This window comes from Temnothorax americanus, unplaced genomic scaffold, assembly GCF_048541705.1.
Source record: "Temnothorax americanus isolate GAGA-0224 unplaced genomic scaffold, ASM4854170v1 Scaffold4, whole genome shotgun sequence".
Taxonomy (NCBI): Eukaryota; Metazoa; Arthropoda; class Insecta; order Hymenoptera; family Formicidae; genus Temnothorax; species Temnothorax americanus.
In genome coordinates, this window is record NW_027509547.1 from 1925108 (window position 1) to 1945086 (window position 19979).

Consider the following 19979-nt stretch of genomic DNA (forward strand, 5'->3'; position numbering starts at 1 on the left):
AGAAAGTTTAAATTATATATATATCAAATTATAAAGAGAGTCGATTCCCGCGTTTCGACGAGAAAGCGCGAGATATCAATTTCATCGTACTTCCATTTGTCGCTTCTGACAAATGCCATCATCCATATTTCAGAATTCCGATATGAAAGCGATCGTAATGGAGTTAAACCGCAGCGAGAATGAAGTTCCCGCGTGATAGCGGGTGTGCGCGGTTCGGTTGGCGGACGTGGACGCGCACGATCGCCCGCTAATAAATTCTCACGAATTGGCGGGATATCTCGCGTCGAATCTCTCTGGCGCGCGGCGCGGTTGGGTATTTCGCGCCACACGGCCGACATTCGCGAAATCTCTTTTCTCTCGTCGCGCTTTTGTGATCTAACGGCCCGCCAGTGACTTATGAACCAACACGGGAAGCTGCGGTCGTTCACTCTCGCGCGCCACGGGGATGGACTTAACTTCTTGTGGGACTTTGCGGTCAAGGAACTGAATTACCGGGTGTAATTTGTAGCGGCCGCGGCGCTCCGCGCGCGTCAGCTGTAGCCGCGCGGAACGTACACGTCTATCGTTCAATTCCGGTGGTGCTGTTAAATTTCAATGGCTTACGGTGGTCCGGCGAAGGCAGGTGAGTCTTGACCGGAGCCTTGGCGTCTGCTCTTATCGCCCGCAGAGATTCCACGATTACTTGAATCGAGTTCAAATTGCAATTGTATCCGGCTTTTTGTCGATGATATACGGGGCATTAGAGTTATGCCAGGATAATCGACCCCCGCACGGCGTAGCGATATTCTCCGTGGTGCTCCGAGATGAATTTTCCTTCGCTAAAATTGTAACCATAATGCTGGATTGCAATTTGTATAGTTACATTATATTATAGGGTTATCCGTTTCCGGGATCAATTTCGATTACTTAGATAGTTACAAGATTATATGTACATCATTGAAAAATAAAAGTGCGTAATCAAACTAAGAAGGATATAGTTATCATTTATTTGTGTTGTATGAAAATTATTTTTCACACAGATCAAATTGAGTTGAATTTAATAAAATTTCTGTTTCTGCTTATATATATATGAAAAATATCTTTTTAAATAAATAGTTAGATCGATATATACTAAGAGCTAATTACTGAAGTATTAAACAGTAAATGGAATTAATCTGAATATTATCGAATTACTCATTATCGAAAATGAGACGGTGCGCATTATAGCCAATCCCAAATCTTCGGTCCAAACTAAATGAATTCCAGAACTTTACTTGTTTGTCAGCTTAACAGTGCATCAGGTGCATCTTTCTCGTTAATTCTTGCAATCAAGTGATAAAATTCCATTGGCTATACCGAGAAACCGCTTATAATAATCATTGTGCCACTCTGTCATCACAGGGGTGGGTAAATTTTTAAAGAACGCGCGTCGTATGTCGCGGCGTCAATTATGTCAAGCGTAAGCTTCTTACGTTTGCATATCCGAATGAAAAGTTGACTTGGTACATACTCGAACGATGACCGAAGAAATATGTCTGTATATGTGTGCGAATGTATGCTCGTGTTTGTGTGCGCACGAAGGCAAAGGTCCGAGAGAGCGAGCATGTGCCATAATCCGGCGCGGTTACGTTTTTTTCCCCCTTTTTCGATGTCCTTCGAGATCTGTGAATCTCGGCGCGACACTCACCGCGCTGAATCTTGTATTACCTGTTGCGATCTTGTACAGATACGTCGATGTCCCTCATTGTAAGTTTAATTCGTTACTAACACGTCCCTTGCTAATACAGGTGCATGGAGTTCGTAAAAGTCACTATAATTCAAAATTAATGATACTAGACGCTTTCTAAAGACTTAATTTTTATCTAATTCGCTAGAAGCCAGTAGATAAAATAGGTTACATATAGATTGCTTTTTCCATTATCTTATCTTGTTATTTGTGTGATTGATATTTCTATATTATTTTTACTTAAAGGTATTATAATTCCATACTAGTATTAGTAACTGACTTTCGAGCCAGTGACTATGTCTAACAGACACTTGAATCTCTCGAACCGAATGACTTAGCAAGGCTGGTTGAAGTTTATTTTATTATACGTAATATCAATGTCACGTCAAAATATCGAGTAATGTAATTTAGACGGTAGCATTTATATTCATAATGTCATTGTATAATATTCTCGGAAAGAATCGTGACGTGATAGTGCCTCTCAAAGTTCAAAGTTGTCCTACAACTTGTCTAGAGTAGATAAGTAGACGCGTAGGCGTTTAGTTCAGTTCAGTCGAATCTAAGAGGATAGTATGACAAAGTGGAAGAGATATTAAAAGGCGTAATATAGAGAACGTCCCATAATTGACATAAAATGAACATGTAATTATTATTATGATGTAAAAGTCGCTGAAAGGATGACGATTTAACAGAATTGATATACTAAAATATCTAAAAACAAATATCGAAATTGTTAATTTTGAAAATTGCAGCAAATAATTTCCTTTTCAATATTTGAAAAAAAATTGATTATAAAATTTTACAGGAAATAAACTGTCCATTTTTCATTTAATTTGAACCACGTTGTAAAAAGCTAGAAGAAGCAGCTATATTATACATATTCTATGCGTCATATTAAAAATTTCATTTGCTCCAAGTTTTATTTTATGTCCTCTTTCTATTTTAGACTAATATATATAACAACTTACGTATAATAATATGCTATTGCTCCTCGAATTGGATTCTAACTGGAGTTTAGTTCGACTAACGAGATCTTTGTGCCAATTAAGGCACTGTCATAGATTGAATGAAGACGTTTCGACTTGCTCTAGGTATACAGGATAATTTGGTTTAAAAAAAAGTTCATTGCTTACGTTACAGTACATTTATTCGTGCATGCACACGGCTAATCATAACTCAACCGTAACAAGTTATTCGGTTGCCGCGCGTATTCAGTTTCTCTGCACAAATCGTTACTTAAAGTCGCGTAAACGTCAGCAGTAATGGCTCGACCCATGATCGAGCAATCCTATAATTGTAATATATATATAAGTGGTTATACGCGAGATTATTGGTTAGAGATGTCCGCTTTTATGGAGAACATCGTGTAACGTGAGACGGCACCAACGTCTCCTCCTCTGGGACAGTTTAGCACATTTGCTGGCTATCAACATGTTTTTGCGATGCTCGCGTGTATATTTGCATATCATGTAAAAGTAACGCGACATTTTTCTGCGAAGATGGATAAGGGTTAGTCATTTAATACTGATAGCGATGTAATCAAGTACTTTACACAAGCGGTAATTATTTCTTACGAAAATTCATATTTTTCGAAAGTTCTTCTAACTAGTTTTTTTTCAATTTTTTCTTATTAGCTTTTTCAATTTCTACACGTCAAAGCAATATCTTGCAAAGCGACCCAATCCTCTCATTACATATTTTTTACCGGTAAATTACTTTCTCGATTAGAATTAATCGTAATACTGTGTTATTTATGATATTAATAGCATTACGCGATAAAAGAGAGTGGGCAAACGAGCAGCAAGGCCGTTAGCGAGCAAGCGCCTGAGGTCATAACAACGATTTTCGTCGCAATAAAATCTTCCAGAGAGATGTAATTACACCCGATGTCAGTTAATCGCCGACGATCGAAGGCCGCGGCGCGGCGGCAGCGGAACGCTGTCGCTCACCCGCTAATTACGGGCTTCGGTTATTAATTCGAGCGAGCGGGGCGTATAACCACCCGTTTCCCCGTATTAGATAGCGCCGTTAATTAATTATTTTCGCGGGCATACTTGTCGCATAATACGCACGGCGGAGCACGCCTGGCACGATTGATGTCCCTGTAAACCGGAGGAGGTGGCGGAGGTTTACATCAATTCCGCGTGTCCGGAGAGGGTGTGGCGTAGATCGTAAGTTTATCCCGCATCGACACTCGAGCCTGAGAAATTTTTGTAACTTCCTGGCTACATTAGCGCAAACGAGAAGTCTTTATTACCGCGCGCGGACGCGCGGGCTTTGACTTAATTTGATGCCCATCTAATGCACTTTAAACAGCGTATGCGCTGCAAACCCGTTTTTCGAGCCCTTGACGTTTTATAATGATGAACCTTTTCGTCCTCGATCGGCCGGGTTAATGAACGCCAACGTGATCGCATTTGAGAAATGCGCAGGCGATTATTGCAGGTTAACTTTCGGTTTCATTTATATCGTAGAAGGAGAGGAGGGAGGGGGATTTACGACGCACATGGCGAGTTCTCGCGCTTGTTAGAGGAATGCATCGAATACGTAGAGTAATAAATTCGCTTATTTACGCACTCGGATGAAATGCAGTCATATACGACGAATAGTTTATGCGATCTATGAAATTCTAAAAATAATTGTAGGATCATTAAATTCCTAGCAAATACCGGAAACATCTGAATGTCTTAATTAATATAATATATAGCTTGACGAACGATTTGCTAATGAGCACTTATATTTGACCGATTTATAAATGTCACGATAATTACGCGCAATATATACGTACATATGTATTATGTATCTCTCAATTAAATGCTTTTATATGTATATATGTATACTTAAATATATATATATATATATATATATATATATATATATATATCTGTATATAGTACATGCAAGTACAATCACGAGGTGTAAAAAGGCGTACATAATGAGTGAGAAGGGTCGAGTTAAGGAAAAGAAATGCTGCTTTAACAGCGTGTAATGTCCCGTTACGGATCTAAGCGGATCTAAATGAAACCGTGGAAGCCTCGTTCGTCAACAAAATGACGATAATTACGCGAGTACGCGGTAATACTGCCGCGGATGTGAGTTTCCGCTCGCGCTCACGGCGAGTCGAGTGCGTCCGTGGGGCCGTCGCACGAGGCTCGTTCAATTTCACCGTCCTAAACGGGTACGATTCTTCGATCGACATTGCGAGAAGACAAATTTCACAACCCGTTCGGGCGTGACGGAACGCGCTCTTCGTGTCCGTCCATTCAGCTAATTTCCCTGATCGTGACGACCCTTGACGTGATAATTAAGCGAGATTCCTGTATCGCGCGACGATCGAACTGATTTCTCGTGACAATAACAAAGTCGCGCGCTCTCGATTATATATCTTAGAGCATATAATTTACAATTAAACCGTATAATCTACAGTTATTGTAAGTTACGAAAGATGATGTGAGATTTAATTACACCTTTGTCTCCCTTTATTCTGAGCCTGTTTTGAATAAAAATGGTTTGTCTCTGACATAAAATCTTGTTTCAGCTTTAAATGAAAATTTTTTTCATTACGCTTGTTTTATGGGATAAATTTAATAAATTTGACATAATAAATTGGCGGTACTTGACATTAATAAGATAAAAAATGTATTCCTTTTATTAAGAATTAGTACTTGAGATTTCTCGTTTAATTTAAATTCTACATTCTTATATATATTCATTATTTTATTTTGCATAACATGCATAAATATGAAGAGGTAAATATATTTCTTCAACTTTAAAAATTTTTCTACTAAAATTACCGCGTTAATAATTGAATTTATTGCAAAAAATCAATTTCTTATTCGAAGTATAACTGCTATATTTTATTTTTTATGGAAATATAGGACACAACAGGTTGAGAAACACACACACTCTCAGCGTAGCGAAATGGTTGGGCATTAAGGGGGACCGTGCCAAAATGACACGCTCACCGTAAATTCGCGTTTGTTTTCAGGATGCTGTCCCCGGGACAAAACGCGCCGCCCAGTAATTACTCGTCCGGCAATGTCGTTCTCCAAGGTGCGCCCTGCAGTCAGTGCCGAGACCTGTGCCCCGCCGGATACGTGCCACATTTTTGGCGGTGAGTACCCATCACGCACTATGACCGCACACGTATAGCGTCTTCGTTCTTACCGTGCGCAGAATGCTCCATGCGCTCCGCAGGTGCAAACCGTCGATTTTTCCGCTCCGCGTCGAAAGGAAGGGGGGAGAGTCGAGGTCACGTTGCAAAAAGATTTCGACTCCGGACCGACTGACCCGAGTAAGATCTTGAGGTCAGCACCGCGCGCGCGATGGGCGGTTCGATAAGACGTTGAAAAAACATTCCTCCGCGCAAAACCGAAGAAATGATTGCGATGGGTGGCACCCGTCCTGTTCCAGCGCGGTGGATCGGGTCCGAATGTACGTGTGTGCATTCCTCCGTCTATACGATCTCGAATAAAGCCGACAGAGAAACACGTATCATTCCGAGAGAGTATCGGGAAAAGGAATCTTGAACGAGAAATTGATAGATATAGGTAGATCGAAACGTATTTATCGCGTATCTCGGGTTCGTATTTCCTTAGAGTTCTTGAGTCACAAAAACTGAATTGATGAGAGACTTTAAATGACATGAAGTGGTTTATTCCACTCTTTTTATGTTTATAATTTTGGGAAAAAAAAACTAAACTATAATGATCGTAATGGCTCTGGTTCAATTGGAAGTTGAGCGGCCGCAGATCTTGAGAAATTTTTTATTATATATAAACCAATATAAGCGATAGCTTTCATTTAGTCAAGAATCTCTAGCTGGTCGTTTATATCGTTCATTGTAGTTATTCTGCTTCGCGTGAAAGACAGATCAGCAGCTATCTTCTTCTGCGATCGCGAAAGAAACCAAGCGAGGAAAGCTTTCCACATCAAGGTGGGGCTAGCGATGGCGATTCCGTTCATTGGGTTTATAGGCCTGATAGAAGCGTATGATTATATTGTATCAGATAGTCGCCGTCGCTGCCTCGCATTAGTTCGCGAAGCCTTTAGCATACGAAACACTCGGTCCAACGTCTTTCTTCGCGATCCCGAACAAGATGAGAATTTTCACGCTTCAGCGCTTTTCGCTTCAGTAGCGAATCATTGGGTTTTCCTAATTGATAGAAGTTACTAGCCGAGCCCCTATATCAGATCGCGATAGTCTCCGTCCGTGAAGGAGCCTCGACACGCGAAACGTCCGATCTAAGCGACCGTGAACCATAAGATCTCGCGACGCGCTCTCGAGACTGCTCGATCTCGGTGGTTTGTTTCTGATACGCGCGGCTGACGTCGCGGACCCTCCGCCGATCGCTCGATCAGGTTAGCCTTCGACGCAAGAAATCGAAAGAGGCGCAAAGGAGGCGGTTAGAAGAAGACCCGGGCCGGGGCTCCTCTCCTCTCCTCTCCGCGTTGCTCTCGCAGCGAGCTCGAAAGAGGGCAAAACGAGCGTTTCTCGGCGTTCTCGGGTCGTAGGGTCGACTCGTCGGTCTCACGCGAGCCCTGCGTGCAACGAGACCGGCGATGGGGGCCGTTCCAAGACGAATCGGCTGGCAACCGAGGTAACTTACGGCCAGGGGGTTGGGACGTGGGGGAGAGGGATACGTATGTTGGTCTGTAATTAACATACCGAACCTCCCTTGAACCAGCGCGCCCGGCTCGGTCGACCGGCCGCTCGCGTTCGTTCGTACGTTCGTTCGTTCGTTTGCAGGGTTGTACGTTCCGTGGTTTGCGCGAAACGTATCTCGTCTAGTAGTAGTACCATCCGGGATCCATTATCGCCTCGGAGCAGCACCGACAGATTTCATATCCCCGACTTCCTTCGCGTGGTCTTTAATATGCGCGGGCGAGAGAGAGAGAGAGAGAGAGAGAGAGAGAGAGAGAGAGAGAGAGAGAGAGAGAGAGAGAGAGAGAGAGAGAGAGAGTTTACCCTTTCGCTATTAAACACGAGAGTAGTTGGCTGATGTATGGCATCATCTCTTTGCCCTGTCTGAGAGAATGATCGTGGGCGTTCAATCGGAACTGACGTGAAACCTCGAACAGCCTAACGGTCAGCCTTTTATTTTCATTGATCATATAATGAAAGTAACGCAAATACGGTGCCGACAGAAGCGTGGTTTGTGTGCATCATGCATTTAGCACGCGATATTTATTTACTGGCATATTAATTATACGAGAGGCGTCGACAATTTTATATTAACAAGCGTATAATTCTCGTTACATAGAGTCAAAAGTCACGTACTTGTTATGAACACTGCTACTTTTCCAATATTAAGTATGTACCTTTCTAATTAAGTATCAAATTAACAGGAGGTACACCGTAGATAATTTTATCTTTCACTATTACGCCATTTCGTCTTCGCGCGCAATATGCGGCTGCGGATGCTTCGACTCGTTAATGTCATTAGGCTTTCTACAGCTCTGAGAACGGCCACTCGATGGATCCGGTAATCATCGGTCATACTGTAGCCGTCTTTTCCTCGATTGTCACGCGTTCCGTGTTTACTGCCGTGACATCTAAGTGCGGAGCCGTGCAAAAAAGAATATCTTATAATCTGCCGAGCGTGTCTGCGAGGAGCTGCAACAGCTCGATGAAACTTGACGAGGAACACCCGTTATTTTTGATTCGATTCGTCACGAGGAAATAGCCGCTAAAATGTTGAGGTTCCGTCATCTCTCCGCGCCGCGGGTCTTTAACGTCCTCCGAGACGATGGGCATCGACGAGTTGGAGCTCTGCCTTTTCACGATCGCCGTGGCATCTCATCATTGTCAATGTCTCGTTTCGCGATGACGCAGGAAAGTGAAATTACGGCACGCGGAAGTTTCGGAGGGCCGCCTGACTAACCTGTCTTAACTATACGAGTTCATTTCGCGAGTTCGCTTTACACGCTGATATATTCTAAATTTTATTGTAAAAAGATATTACCAAGTATTTTTAACTCTCTGCGTTTTTATGGATGCGTCGTTAAAGTTTTATGACCTCGAGTTCTATCCTCGCCGCATATCGGCGTTCGATAGGAGTGATTTATGTATTTCAAGATAAAAAGTTATGGATACGTTTATATATATATTTATGTGCAGAAACAATTTTTATACGGGAGAACAAGAAGTATCATACTTTATTTTATTTAACAAACGACTTCGTGGCGACGCCCATATTTTTCGTAAGAAATATATAGTCTCTGATCTCAGAGGATATCGAGGCTCCAGGTGCGCGTGGGCTTACAGCACGGAGAACACCTGTCGGGTGAATGACGTCGCCGACTCGCACAAAATGAGAGTTGGGCATAGGCGTTACCGAGACGCGCCATGTAAATATTAAAAGGCGAGAGCGCTTTGCTAATCGCGATTTTAAGGGAACTGCATTGGAACTGCGGGGTCGGTTTTACCTCTGAATACGATCGTATTGCTGCCACGGTTAAAATGTCCGTCAGATGAACGCGAGTAGACCTAATTAGCGGCTTCCGAAGCGGTCGCGGTGTACCGTAAATGGCAGGACACGATATACGAGAGGGGCTCGCGCGGGAGACTAGCAAGAGGCCTGGCGCGGCGCGGCGAAAGGTGGGACCATGAAGAACGAGAAAAGGCGGCTGGATCCGTCGCCATAAAAATCATCTCGGGATAAGTGCGTTTCCGAGCCGAAGAGATATTCTCTTCTTGGTCACCACGGTTGGCTCCCACTGGTCGACGGTATTCGGTTTATGCGTATTATACCATTTCATTTTTAATTAGTAGGAAGGACCGGGCTCGACGGTAATAACACAGGCGCCTATAGGCTAAATGATCCCGTGGAATTTACCGGAAAACTTCACACGTGCTTTTTTATGCTTTCACACACGCGCGCGCGCGCGCAGCTGTCGTCTTTCTTTCTTTCTTTCTCTGCCGCATGCGCGGAGCATTCATCATCGAGATCCTTTAAATCACTTTACCGGCCGCATAAACGAACTCCGGCCGACTCATTAACGAAAAGAGATATTCGACTAACGCGATGGCCATTTATGCGCACGCCTTCAGTCGTTGGGATAACGAACTTTTAAAAGTGGGAAAGCTCGTGCGAACGCGATGAGTGTGAGTTCATCTAAACCCTTCGCTCTTGGCAGGTCTGGTCATCTTCATTCTTCATTCTTCGCCTGTAATACGCGAACACGTAATTTTAACGTCAGTCGGTATTACTCACGGTCAATTTTTTGTTTAGAGGAGATTTAACGCGATGCCATTATTTTTCATAATTTTTTATTTCCAACATTAAGTATACGTTTCTCAGCTAAAAGTTGAAGAAATCAGTTTTAATTTAAAAATCGACGATATCTCAACACTTACGTGTATCGTGTATGTTAAGAAACTTTATTTACGTATTTCTCTCTCTTTGCAAAGGTTGGAAATAATATAATATAATAGAATATCTAAGAGAAATAAAATGTTTGTTGAAAAGTGATAAAACTTTACGCGTAAAAATGGTCCATCTTGTCGATGATTCGAAATTTTGTTTTATTCTTCGTTAAATGTCGATAATTGGATGATTCGATTGAAACGAAACTTCGATGCTTGGCGAATGCCGCCGAAATATCGCAACCGGGGATCTCTCGCAGTTAAGCAGCACGCGGGTGCGAATAACGGGGAACCCGAAGCGCGAGGAGATATTCGCTCCTACATGGGCTTTCTTGCCAATGCAGCAATGGCCACGTGCATTCACGACCGAATCGGCGCGATCGGCAAGTGAAAACCCGATCTCGCGTATTGGAGCTGTATTCTTCCATCGGCAGGTATACGCTGCAACGCGAGCGAGGGAAGACAAGCCGCGCGCTGCTACGCTCGAGGAGCGCGCCAAGAGAGGACCCAAAGGTCTTCAAGTTTTTGTCCAACTCACATGCAAGAGCCGCAACAGAGAGCGACATTCTTCTTCCTTCGGACCCTCGCCTTCTTCCATTCTTTTCTTCATTCGGCCGACGCGTTCGGCAACAGCCGCCGCTGTAGCTCAGTTTCCATCTAGAATCCGCACGATAATAATTAATCACGCTTTTACATTTGAATTTGAGTACAGCTACAGTATAGAAATACAGTAGAAATACAGCAGCTTAGAAGTCCGATTGATTTATATTTATGACTCTTTAACGAGGTGTTGATTGAATCTCAGATTCTTGTATCTTAACGCTATTACGTTTTAACGTATAAGGTCATCGTACAGGAAAAGAATTGAGAAATGACGCGTCTAGTTGGACTCGTCTGTAGTAATTGCAGTAATTAATTTTGAGAAACAATCCTTTTGCATTAAGCCTTTGATGCGAAGGAGTCAACGATCAGATTTCAGCGTCGTGATATCGCTGCGAAGGTGTCGCATTCCATTATCACATACCGACGCATTCCGGCGTTTTCCGTTACTGTAATGTCGTCGTTAGAGTTTCTCAGGTCCGCACAGCTGGCATTCCCCGGCTGCCGACGAGGAAAGGAAGAATTTCGGTCATAACGTGGAAGGAATCGGCGCGAAGAAACCATAAAGAGGGCGGGGGACGCGTAGACGCGCTATGTTAACGGTATATACCCGCTTTCCGGATGCTTTCCCTCAGCGTCACTTTGACGATACAATGCGCCCTTCGCTGTCTGGACAGCTCTCTGTACGTGCCGGCGAAGTTAATAAAGTATGTCCTAATCAAGCGAATGGGGGGTCTGGCAATGTTCACGTGCATGTGTGTATACGTGATCGACCGACGCGGACGACTCGATGCTACGAATACTTCAAAATTATCTATGTCAGGTATTCTAGGAATTCCAAGAACGTTCGATGCGAAGTATCAATAAGCTTATTTATTATGACAGACATATGACAGATTGATATATTTCAACTTAGCACGCAAGTTGAAAATTTCAATTTAGAGTTAAAAATGTAGAAACTGATGGAGTCAATGATTTAAAGTCTAGGGACCGCGAATTTGTAAATTAAAAATATAAAAACTGTAATATTAGGAATCAGCAATTTACAAACTGATAATCAAAGTATACAAAGCCGGTAAATTAATCTTTAGGTCTGCAAATCGATAATTCAAGGCTTTTTTCTTATTATCTAAGAAAGCGACTTTGTGTTAAATACCTTACGTATACAGGCTTTCTGACATGCTTATCTAAATCACGATTAACGCGTTTCTTATACGCGCCCTTTTACGACGAAACGCACATTTTTTGTGCGCGTCTAACCACGGGCTTCAAAGAGACAGACGCGAAGAAGACGCGGCCGCTTTGTTGTGACTTCCGGCGGCGAGTTAATAAATTTTAATTTGCGCAAGTTGCGCGTTGCGCAGTTGCAAGCACGACTCGCGAAAAGGTATAAAAAGACAAGCGCGCGACGGACGCGCGCGCGTTTTACTCACATTCTGGTCGCGCTCGTGGCGTTCCGCGCGCGTCCGTTTCGCCTTCTGCGAATCGTTAATCGCAATTTAATAGGCAGATTTACGGTTTTTGTCGGAACGGCACCGCGCCGCTCCCGCGTTTTTCTTCCGCACGCGCGAGCCAGGCAGGCGGGGCGGTAGTTTCACGCACGACATTGAACGTTGTTTAGGCGGCCGCGTACCACGCCGGTCGTTTGTCAACCGTTAAACACCGGTCACCCTCGCTCCTCTCCCATTTTCTCCCCTGTGCACCTCGTGGCCGATAACGCGGCTCTCTTGATTAACGAGACATCCCATATATATCCGGCCCCCAGCTAAAGGGACCTTTCTCTCCCCGCGCATCGTGAAAGGGGGCGGAAGGGAGATCGCATTGTTGCATTTGTGCTTTACTGCATATTGCGGACCGACCGACGCGACGGTTCACATGCGCGCGTTTCCAAGTTTTCGATGCCGGGACCGTCGCATCCACGTTCGATAGATACGTTTTCGATGATGGCAAGTCTCCTCTGGGCATTGATATTTTATCTCCGATTATATCAGACTACGCGTCAATAAAGGATGGTACAGAGAAATGAGTGAGATAGCGCGTAGTCGAAACATTGAATGAAAATATTAACCCTTAATTTTAACCGATTATATTTAAACCACAAAATTATCTTTCTTACTCAAGTCCTAAAATTGGATCAGACGTAATAAAACTCACAAATTTGTATTTTAAACAGTTTTCAAAACAAAATTGAAATTTTACTTTTATTTACTCGCTCATCTTGCAGATTAAACGTATTAATCATTCTTTGTGAATGATAATTGTGAAATAACTTATACTTTTATAACGTATGTCTTACATATATTAATTATTATAATTTTGTCATAAATCTTCACAAAAGGTTTCTTCATTATTACATGCCACGTTGATCCTGCAAAACGCGTTCATTATTCGTAAATTGACTGAATATCGGTGTTGCGATATTCCATTTGTGGCATTCTATATATTCCGGATGAATGAAAGCATTCCATTCAATTTAAACGGCCCTAAAGTATAGTTGTGTCTTCGCTGCACTTAGCACTGCAGCGCGGACTGCGCTTAACTCCGCAACGTGCACGCGATCCTCGCGGCAAAACGCAGCTCGCGTGCTACGACACTCGTTAAAATAACGAGACATTCGTGACGAGCCCTATATATCCGCGCGTATGAGAGGAAACGACGGCTATCGAGCATCAAAACCCGAACGGTCGATGACAAGCGGAGAGAAATCGAAATTATCGACACCTAGAGCGATTTTTCATCTAAGATCTACATCGCGGTCGTTGAAAAAAGTGATTAATCATTCGAGGTCGGAAACATCTCTCTCTCTCTCTCTCGCCGTCACCGCGACCGGGACGATTTCTTGAATAGCGAACAGAGTCAGCAGAGAGAGTTTCTTCGAGCGGCCGCGTCGTAAATTTCGTCCGCGTTTACATCCCACTTTGATCCGGCACGGGCTCCGCATACACACAATCCGGAGTTGATTTATATCCGTTCCCACCGTAAAACCTTTCGAGGAGAGCAACACGAAAGAGCGCGGCGGACGGAACGTTACACGTTAATGCTTCGAAGGATCTGAGCGTGTCGCGCGTGTAAGAAAAAAAAGAGGGTTTCGAGGAACATGTAACACCGGTTCGTCGCGACGCGCAGTGGCACGCTTGATTGGACTTCGCGTTTCACCGGTTGAGATCGATCGCGGGATCTCGGCGAGGACTTCGACCGACGTTGTATCGCATACAACGTAGAACGAATACTTTGTCATCGCCAATATCATTGCCGCCGCCGGCAACTCTCCAATAGTCTTACTATCGTTCGCCGAGATGAACGTATAACGAGCGAGGCGGACAGTTCTCGTTAGGACTTGCGAGTGACCCAAGGGTGCGAGACTTTTCTATGACTATATCTAGATTTACACGGTTATCTAACATCCTTTCGTAGAAATATATATTTATAAAGAATATATCTCTTATTTATATTTAATTACTTGTAAACTTGTGAAAATAAAGAGTTGACGCGTTTCGTCTTTAGAAATACAGCTTGTTATTTAAAAAATTAAGAATTTAAGGTGGAAAAATTAAAAAAAGAATATTTCTTCTTTTCACATTTTATGTATTATATGTAATTCTTTTGAGTTACATTTTGTATAATTAGGCATTCTAAAGAATGAAAAAAATTCCGTTGATATATCGTAGCAATATTCAATCCAGCTGGTAGATATTTATCTCGCAAGATTTGAAAAGATTAAGCCATTTTAAAGATATTTTAATTGGAATGTTTTATTTTATTGGCATAAAAAGGGTTTTTGTATCCAAGATTTTTGTGGAAAAACCGGAATGTGGTTCGACGCAGCGCAGTTTTCAATATCCTCGGCGAATCCCAGGACCCGATCGCTCTGCCGTCGCTGGAAAAAAAAAAAAAAAAAAAAAAAAGAGAGAGAGATTACTCTCGATAAAAATCGTATCCGCATGCATGTGTCCGTATGCGGCCTTTGAGAGGGGTCTAACCTTCGCCCGTGCATTGAGTAATGCGTCTGGTTCGGCTTTAACTCCGCCGATTGCACCGGCGATGCGCACGCACGTGTTCCGTACGCCGTGTCCCCGCAGACTCATCGTTTTAATGTGGGCACGTACAGACGTACCGATCGGCGATCGATGTACGTACACCTACGCGCGCGAGCGATAAGCAGCGCCGGTCGGTCCGGCGAATTTTCGATACGCCGCGCTTCCTCTCGCTCTCTCCTCTATTCAGCGGTGGCATTTATGTCGAGCACGCGATCATTTTTGCCGGACGCTGCGGGATTATTAACGCACTGACGCCGCGCACCGACCGCGGCATACCTAATCAACTGTACATGCGGCTCGCTGCGGTCTTGCGCTCTCGCGGAGTTGTCGGGCGGGAGTTAATCACTCGCCGGAGCACTTTGCGAGCGCGATCGCGACATTTTTGCGGAGCGCGAACGAGCGAGCTCCACACATTCTGGACACGGGAATGCTTAATCCCCGTACCGCCCGTGTTGGATGTTTCTCCTTTTTTTCACCCAGTTGCCAGTCGCGAAAACCACTATGTACACGGTGAACATCGGAATGCAATTTATATACGTTGTTAATTGCGAAACACCGGAATCTCCCGCGGTGTCCCGCGAAAGGAGATTAAGAAAATGTGTGGATTAAAGATTAAATTTTGTGACAAGGTTTTCACGCGCAGTTTTTCTACGAGATTACGCGCGTGAGATAATTCTATTTATATAATAGGTATTTATTGAAAATCTTTTTATCGCACTCAACGCACACGCACCGTGTGACATTTCTGTAACTTGGAAGCGTATGCGAATCTTCCTCTTTTCCTTTCTTAAGGTTCCAACATATACAGACATTACGCATTTTTATAATGATATACCACATCTAGTTTTATAATGATATATAACACGTCTAGTTTTATAATCAACCGGTCACCAATCGCTTACAAACTGGAAAATTTTCACGCTTCGTTTAACATTATTTAACATTCATGTGAATAAAATATTTTTCCAGACGGTGGTATTATTTTTTCTTCTGTCTCTATTAAATATAAAGTACGGATAATTACGGAATAAAATAATTAATAAATGTAACTTTCTGTTAACTGAAACTTTTACACTTTTTACGAAAATAACTGGATGATGTGATTATTGAGATAATAATTGATTAACGAGTTAATATTATAATTTATGACGAACGCAAAAAAAAAAACACCTGGGCATATAAAGGTCGAGCCGAATGTCAAGCTAGTTTATTACGATAATGCGATGGGTAGCTCGGGAATGCGCTCCGATGAAGTCCGCCCCGATTTCGATAACGCGCGACGGTACATCGTTTGATAAAGAGATGCGATAGCGAAAGCGAAAGCGCTCGTGGTACCGCGTATGTTCGCGGTTAATCAACATTTCACCGTACAAGTTATAGCCGCCGCCTTCTGATCGATTATTAATTGGATATTAAATTACTCGATATATATACTTCTTCATTTCTCTACTCGCGCAAGTAGCTAATTCATAAATTGCTCCTTTAAGTTACGAAAGCTATGACGTTCGTAAGAAAGTGGCATAAAGAACTCGGGCCTCCAGCTGCGAGAATCGGGTTTGAAATCTGGTTGTTATCTACGAATTTGTTCAAATGAGTTATGTTTCAATTATCTAACATGATATACATGTATTATTGCTACGTTATATCAAATACGCGACATATGAGAAGTTCTCTCGTGAGTTTTACGGTCCCACTGAGAAAATTGAACTCTATAATTTTTACAGAATATATTATACAAGATTGGGAATTAAAATGCACACAAGGTACATTGAATATACGTACACTGTATTTTTTCTATTTTCATTAAAAGTATTATAATCTCACGAAATATTACGTATGTTACAAGAGCATTATCACACATTTACATAATATATAATCTCGCTTCTTTTAGAATGCGTATATAAAATTTTAAATAATTCCTGCGAATTCTTTCTAGAAAATTGGCCAATTTCTTCTCCGTTTTTATCGTTAACGTCGTACGAGCGTGTGGAACGATTCGAAAGAATAATGCGACAGATACAGTGACATATATGCACCGTGCGTTTCTATCGCGCGGCGCGTATATCAAGCCGCGGTGCGCTTTACGCGCGTCATTCGTTATGACGCCGGGCGGGTAATGAGCACTTGGAAAAATTTATTCCCTGGACGCCTAGGATCGAAAGTGACCTCGGGTATAATGGGCGCGAGGGGATTTAATGGGCCTTCTCTCGTACGAGGAGCCCTTTTGCCATATCGTGGGTAGCGTTACGTGCTTATATCGCAGCTGTTCGATACGCGATACCGGGATGATGATTATTATAGAAGAGAAGGAGGGGAAAGAGAACGGGCAGCGGGGCGATCGCGCGAGCGCAGCGAGAGTAATCAAAAGAAAGAGAACTTTTGGGAGAGAAGTGCCCGTAGAGAAGCGCAGGAGGAAGATGAAAGAAGGGATAGAAAGGTGCATCGAGGGCGTAGGGCAGACGGGAAAGAGGCGCGAGGAAGGTAATAAGGAGAAACGGAGCAAAAGAGTCGGTTCTTGGCCGTGCGATTACGATCGACGAAACGAGCGGGAAAGGAGAGGGCGAGGGTGGGAATTAAATGGGGCGGGCTCTTGATTAATTTGGCTCTCCACCCCCCGGTCGGTCGCGCAGGACTACCCGAGGGTACTCCCACGCTTAATCCAGCATTATGAATATTTTCTCTTCGTCGTTGGCGTTATACCCCAGCAGCAGCGCGGCAGCGTAGCGGGAAGAGCGAGTGGAGCGTGACGAAGAGAAAGCGGAGGAAAAAAAGAAAGAGAAAGAGGAAAGGAGTGAGACCGGGAGGGAGGGACGAAGGGAAGCGGAAAGTCCGGTTCGTGGTCAGGGCAAGGTGATGTTCCGTGTGCGTCCTATATCCTGTACTACATACGTGTCCTCGTATCCCATTGTGGCGTCCGCAACGAGAGACGGCCCCATATTTTTCGCGCTTATTCGTTCCGCGCCGACCGAAACGACGCGGACAACCGCGTAACTCGCGCGTAACTCAACCAGAAGCAATCCGAAAAACCTAATCGTGACGAAATGAAACACATCGTGCAACGTGTGCCGCGCTATCGCATTTTGATAAATGAGAAATGGACGAGATAATCAGACTGACCAGATATCAAATTAATGTTTAAATATACCTTTTATGCTGCAACTAGAATATGTTTTTATTGTACACATAAAAGGCTTCTGTTGAAGAATCTTTTATTTTTTACTATGAAAGATACTATTAGACGGTAATATCTTCGTATTTTATATTGATTTCATAAGGTAGGATAGTTTATTTTAAATTACTTTATACTTTCTTTTGCTCCTTTTCCAATATATGATCACGGACGTATGATGTGCGATATGTAGATACGTGAGAATATATTAGCGTTATCAATTAATTTTATTTTGAAATTTATTTTATTTCTCTAAGTAATACATTTATTCTTATACTAAATTCTTTTTAAATGGAATAATTAAGTGATATACATAAACCATTTAAGTTATCATTAAAAAAGAAATAATTCGCACATCAATTAAAATTTGTCATTAATAATGTACATTTATACTGATTTATGCATAACAATTGAAGCCAATTATTTCGTATCTAGAATTAAAACATTATTTCCATTTCAAAGCGTACCTTTTAATCGAACGAGATTAATCGTTATTTTAGGCGATCTTGAGCCCACAAAACAAGACGCAAGATATATGTGTAGTAACAGCTCGCTTGTCGAAATCAATTTAAAAAATAAGGAACGGAATATTCTTTCGTAATACATTTAAATATTTCGTAACGGCTGCCTGTGGCGTGCGGCCTTGATGTTTGTTCAGCGTACGTCGAGCGTTACAAGGTTGCGTACACAAGGCCGCCGCGTGCTGTCATTCGCCCGGTGAGACTCGAGTCGGCAGGTAACGGCGCGTGCCGCTCTGCGTGTCGCCGTATTACCCATCGAAACGCGATTTCCTCCTACGAACAATTAGCTCACCTGTTAGCCTGTGCGATTAATTAACTCGCGCGACTGACGACTGCAAATATACCGACGGAATTATTAAGTACTGTCGCGATATTTAAACACAAAGTATAATGGATTTCCTTAGTAACACTTACAATTAACTTCGAATGTACCTCGCATCGAGTTTCGCGAGTCTTCCACTAAATGTATATTATGTAGTAGTTACGATATCATGGAAATAATTGTTCGCTTCTCGCAAACTGAACACAGTTTTCAGTTGAGATTTATAAAAATATGATTATTATAAACCATCTATGTCTTAAAATTCAAAACTTTATTCTGTGTGCATTTTATCTAATATATATATATTTTTCAGTACCTATATATATATATACGAGATTTTTATGCAGAACTGATTTTTTTTATAAATACGGGTCTAATTTCCAATTCCTAGACTTTAGTTTTTTAAAGAGAGATCGAAAAAAGCGTATCAAATCTATCTTCAATCGCTTTAGAAATTTATCGAGTTTTATAAAAAAAAAATGAAACGAAGGAAAGTGTTCATGTTTTTTCAGAATAATTTCAGAATTATTTTGCGGATGATGTATTAGGTTTTATATACATATATATTCGTATCATATGTAGAAATACGATTAAGTGTGCTAAAGATCGAGGACAATCGTAATAATGACAAACAGAACGAACTAATTCATTTTCGTGGCTCACCGTTCAGCAGTCAGGCGTTAAATAAGTTTGCTCGCGGCGCGCCTTAATCCAGTCTTCGTGACCGTCACTATCGCGAGTGGAATTTCACTTGTCGGCTGCCGCCGAGCGTACGAATCTCGCGCGATTCCAGAAAATCATCTCTTCTCGCCGCCGCGCCGTCCGTCGAAGAGGGAGAAAGAGAAAGAGACGGAAAGAGAGATGGAACCAGTTCGTCGTCGTTTTACGACTAAAAGGGGCTACCCTCCCGTCGATCCTCCGAGCGGAATGAATCTCTTGCTGGGTAATTAGGCAGATTACTTTCCGGAGTCGTTCGAGTCCCGGTTTCTTACTTCGTAGTCCGCAGTAGGTGTAGTATATATTTCGCCTACGCCGGTAGTCGGGGGTTGGAGGACAATTAAAGGAAGAAATTCTTCGGGCTTGTGGGGAGCGACGACGTCCGTAGGCGAATTCGGTGCGGCCGATTCGAGCGCGACTTAAATTCACCGCAGAGCTAATCGACCAAAAGGTGGGTTTCTAGCGAAAGTAATGTCGCGCTTAAAGGCCTCTTCTACCCTCGGCTTCTCTTCAGAAACGCCGCGGCGATTACCGAAAATA

At 42.7% G+C, this 19979-nt stretch overlaps 1 protein-coding gene and 1 long non-coding RNA gene across 2 annotated transcripts in view; one reads left to right on the top strand and one right to left on the bottom strand.

The window, feature by feature from the left end:
- LOC143902614 (uncharacterized) overlaps nt 1–19979 on the top strand; it is a 106597-nt gene that overhangs the window by 3237 nt on the left and 83381 nt on the right. Inside the window, exon 2 of the mRNA XM_077415681.1 lies at nt 5694–5819. Within this exon, the coding sequence (XP_077271807.1) occupies nt 5695–5819 (125 nt within the window). The 5' untranslated portion in view covers nt 5694. The remainder of the gene's footprint in view (nt 1–5693; nt 5820–19979) is intronic.
- LOC143902562 (uncharacterized) lies at nt 8305–19505 on the bottom strand. The gene is made up of 3 exons (XR_013258405.1): nt 19386–19505; nt 10612–10730; nt 8305–9874 (listed from the first exon to the last, which is right to left on the bottom strand). It is a non-coding gene; the product is annotated as an uncharacterized LOC143902562 (long non-coding RNA).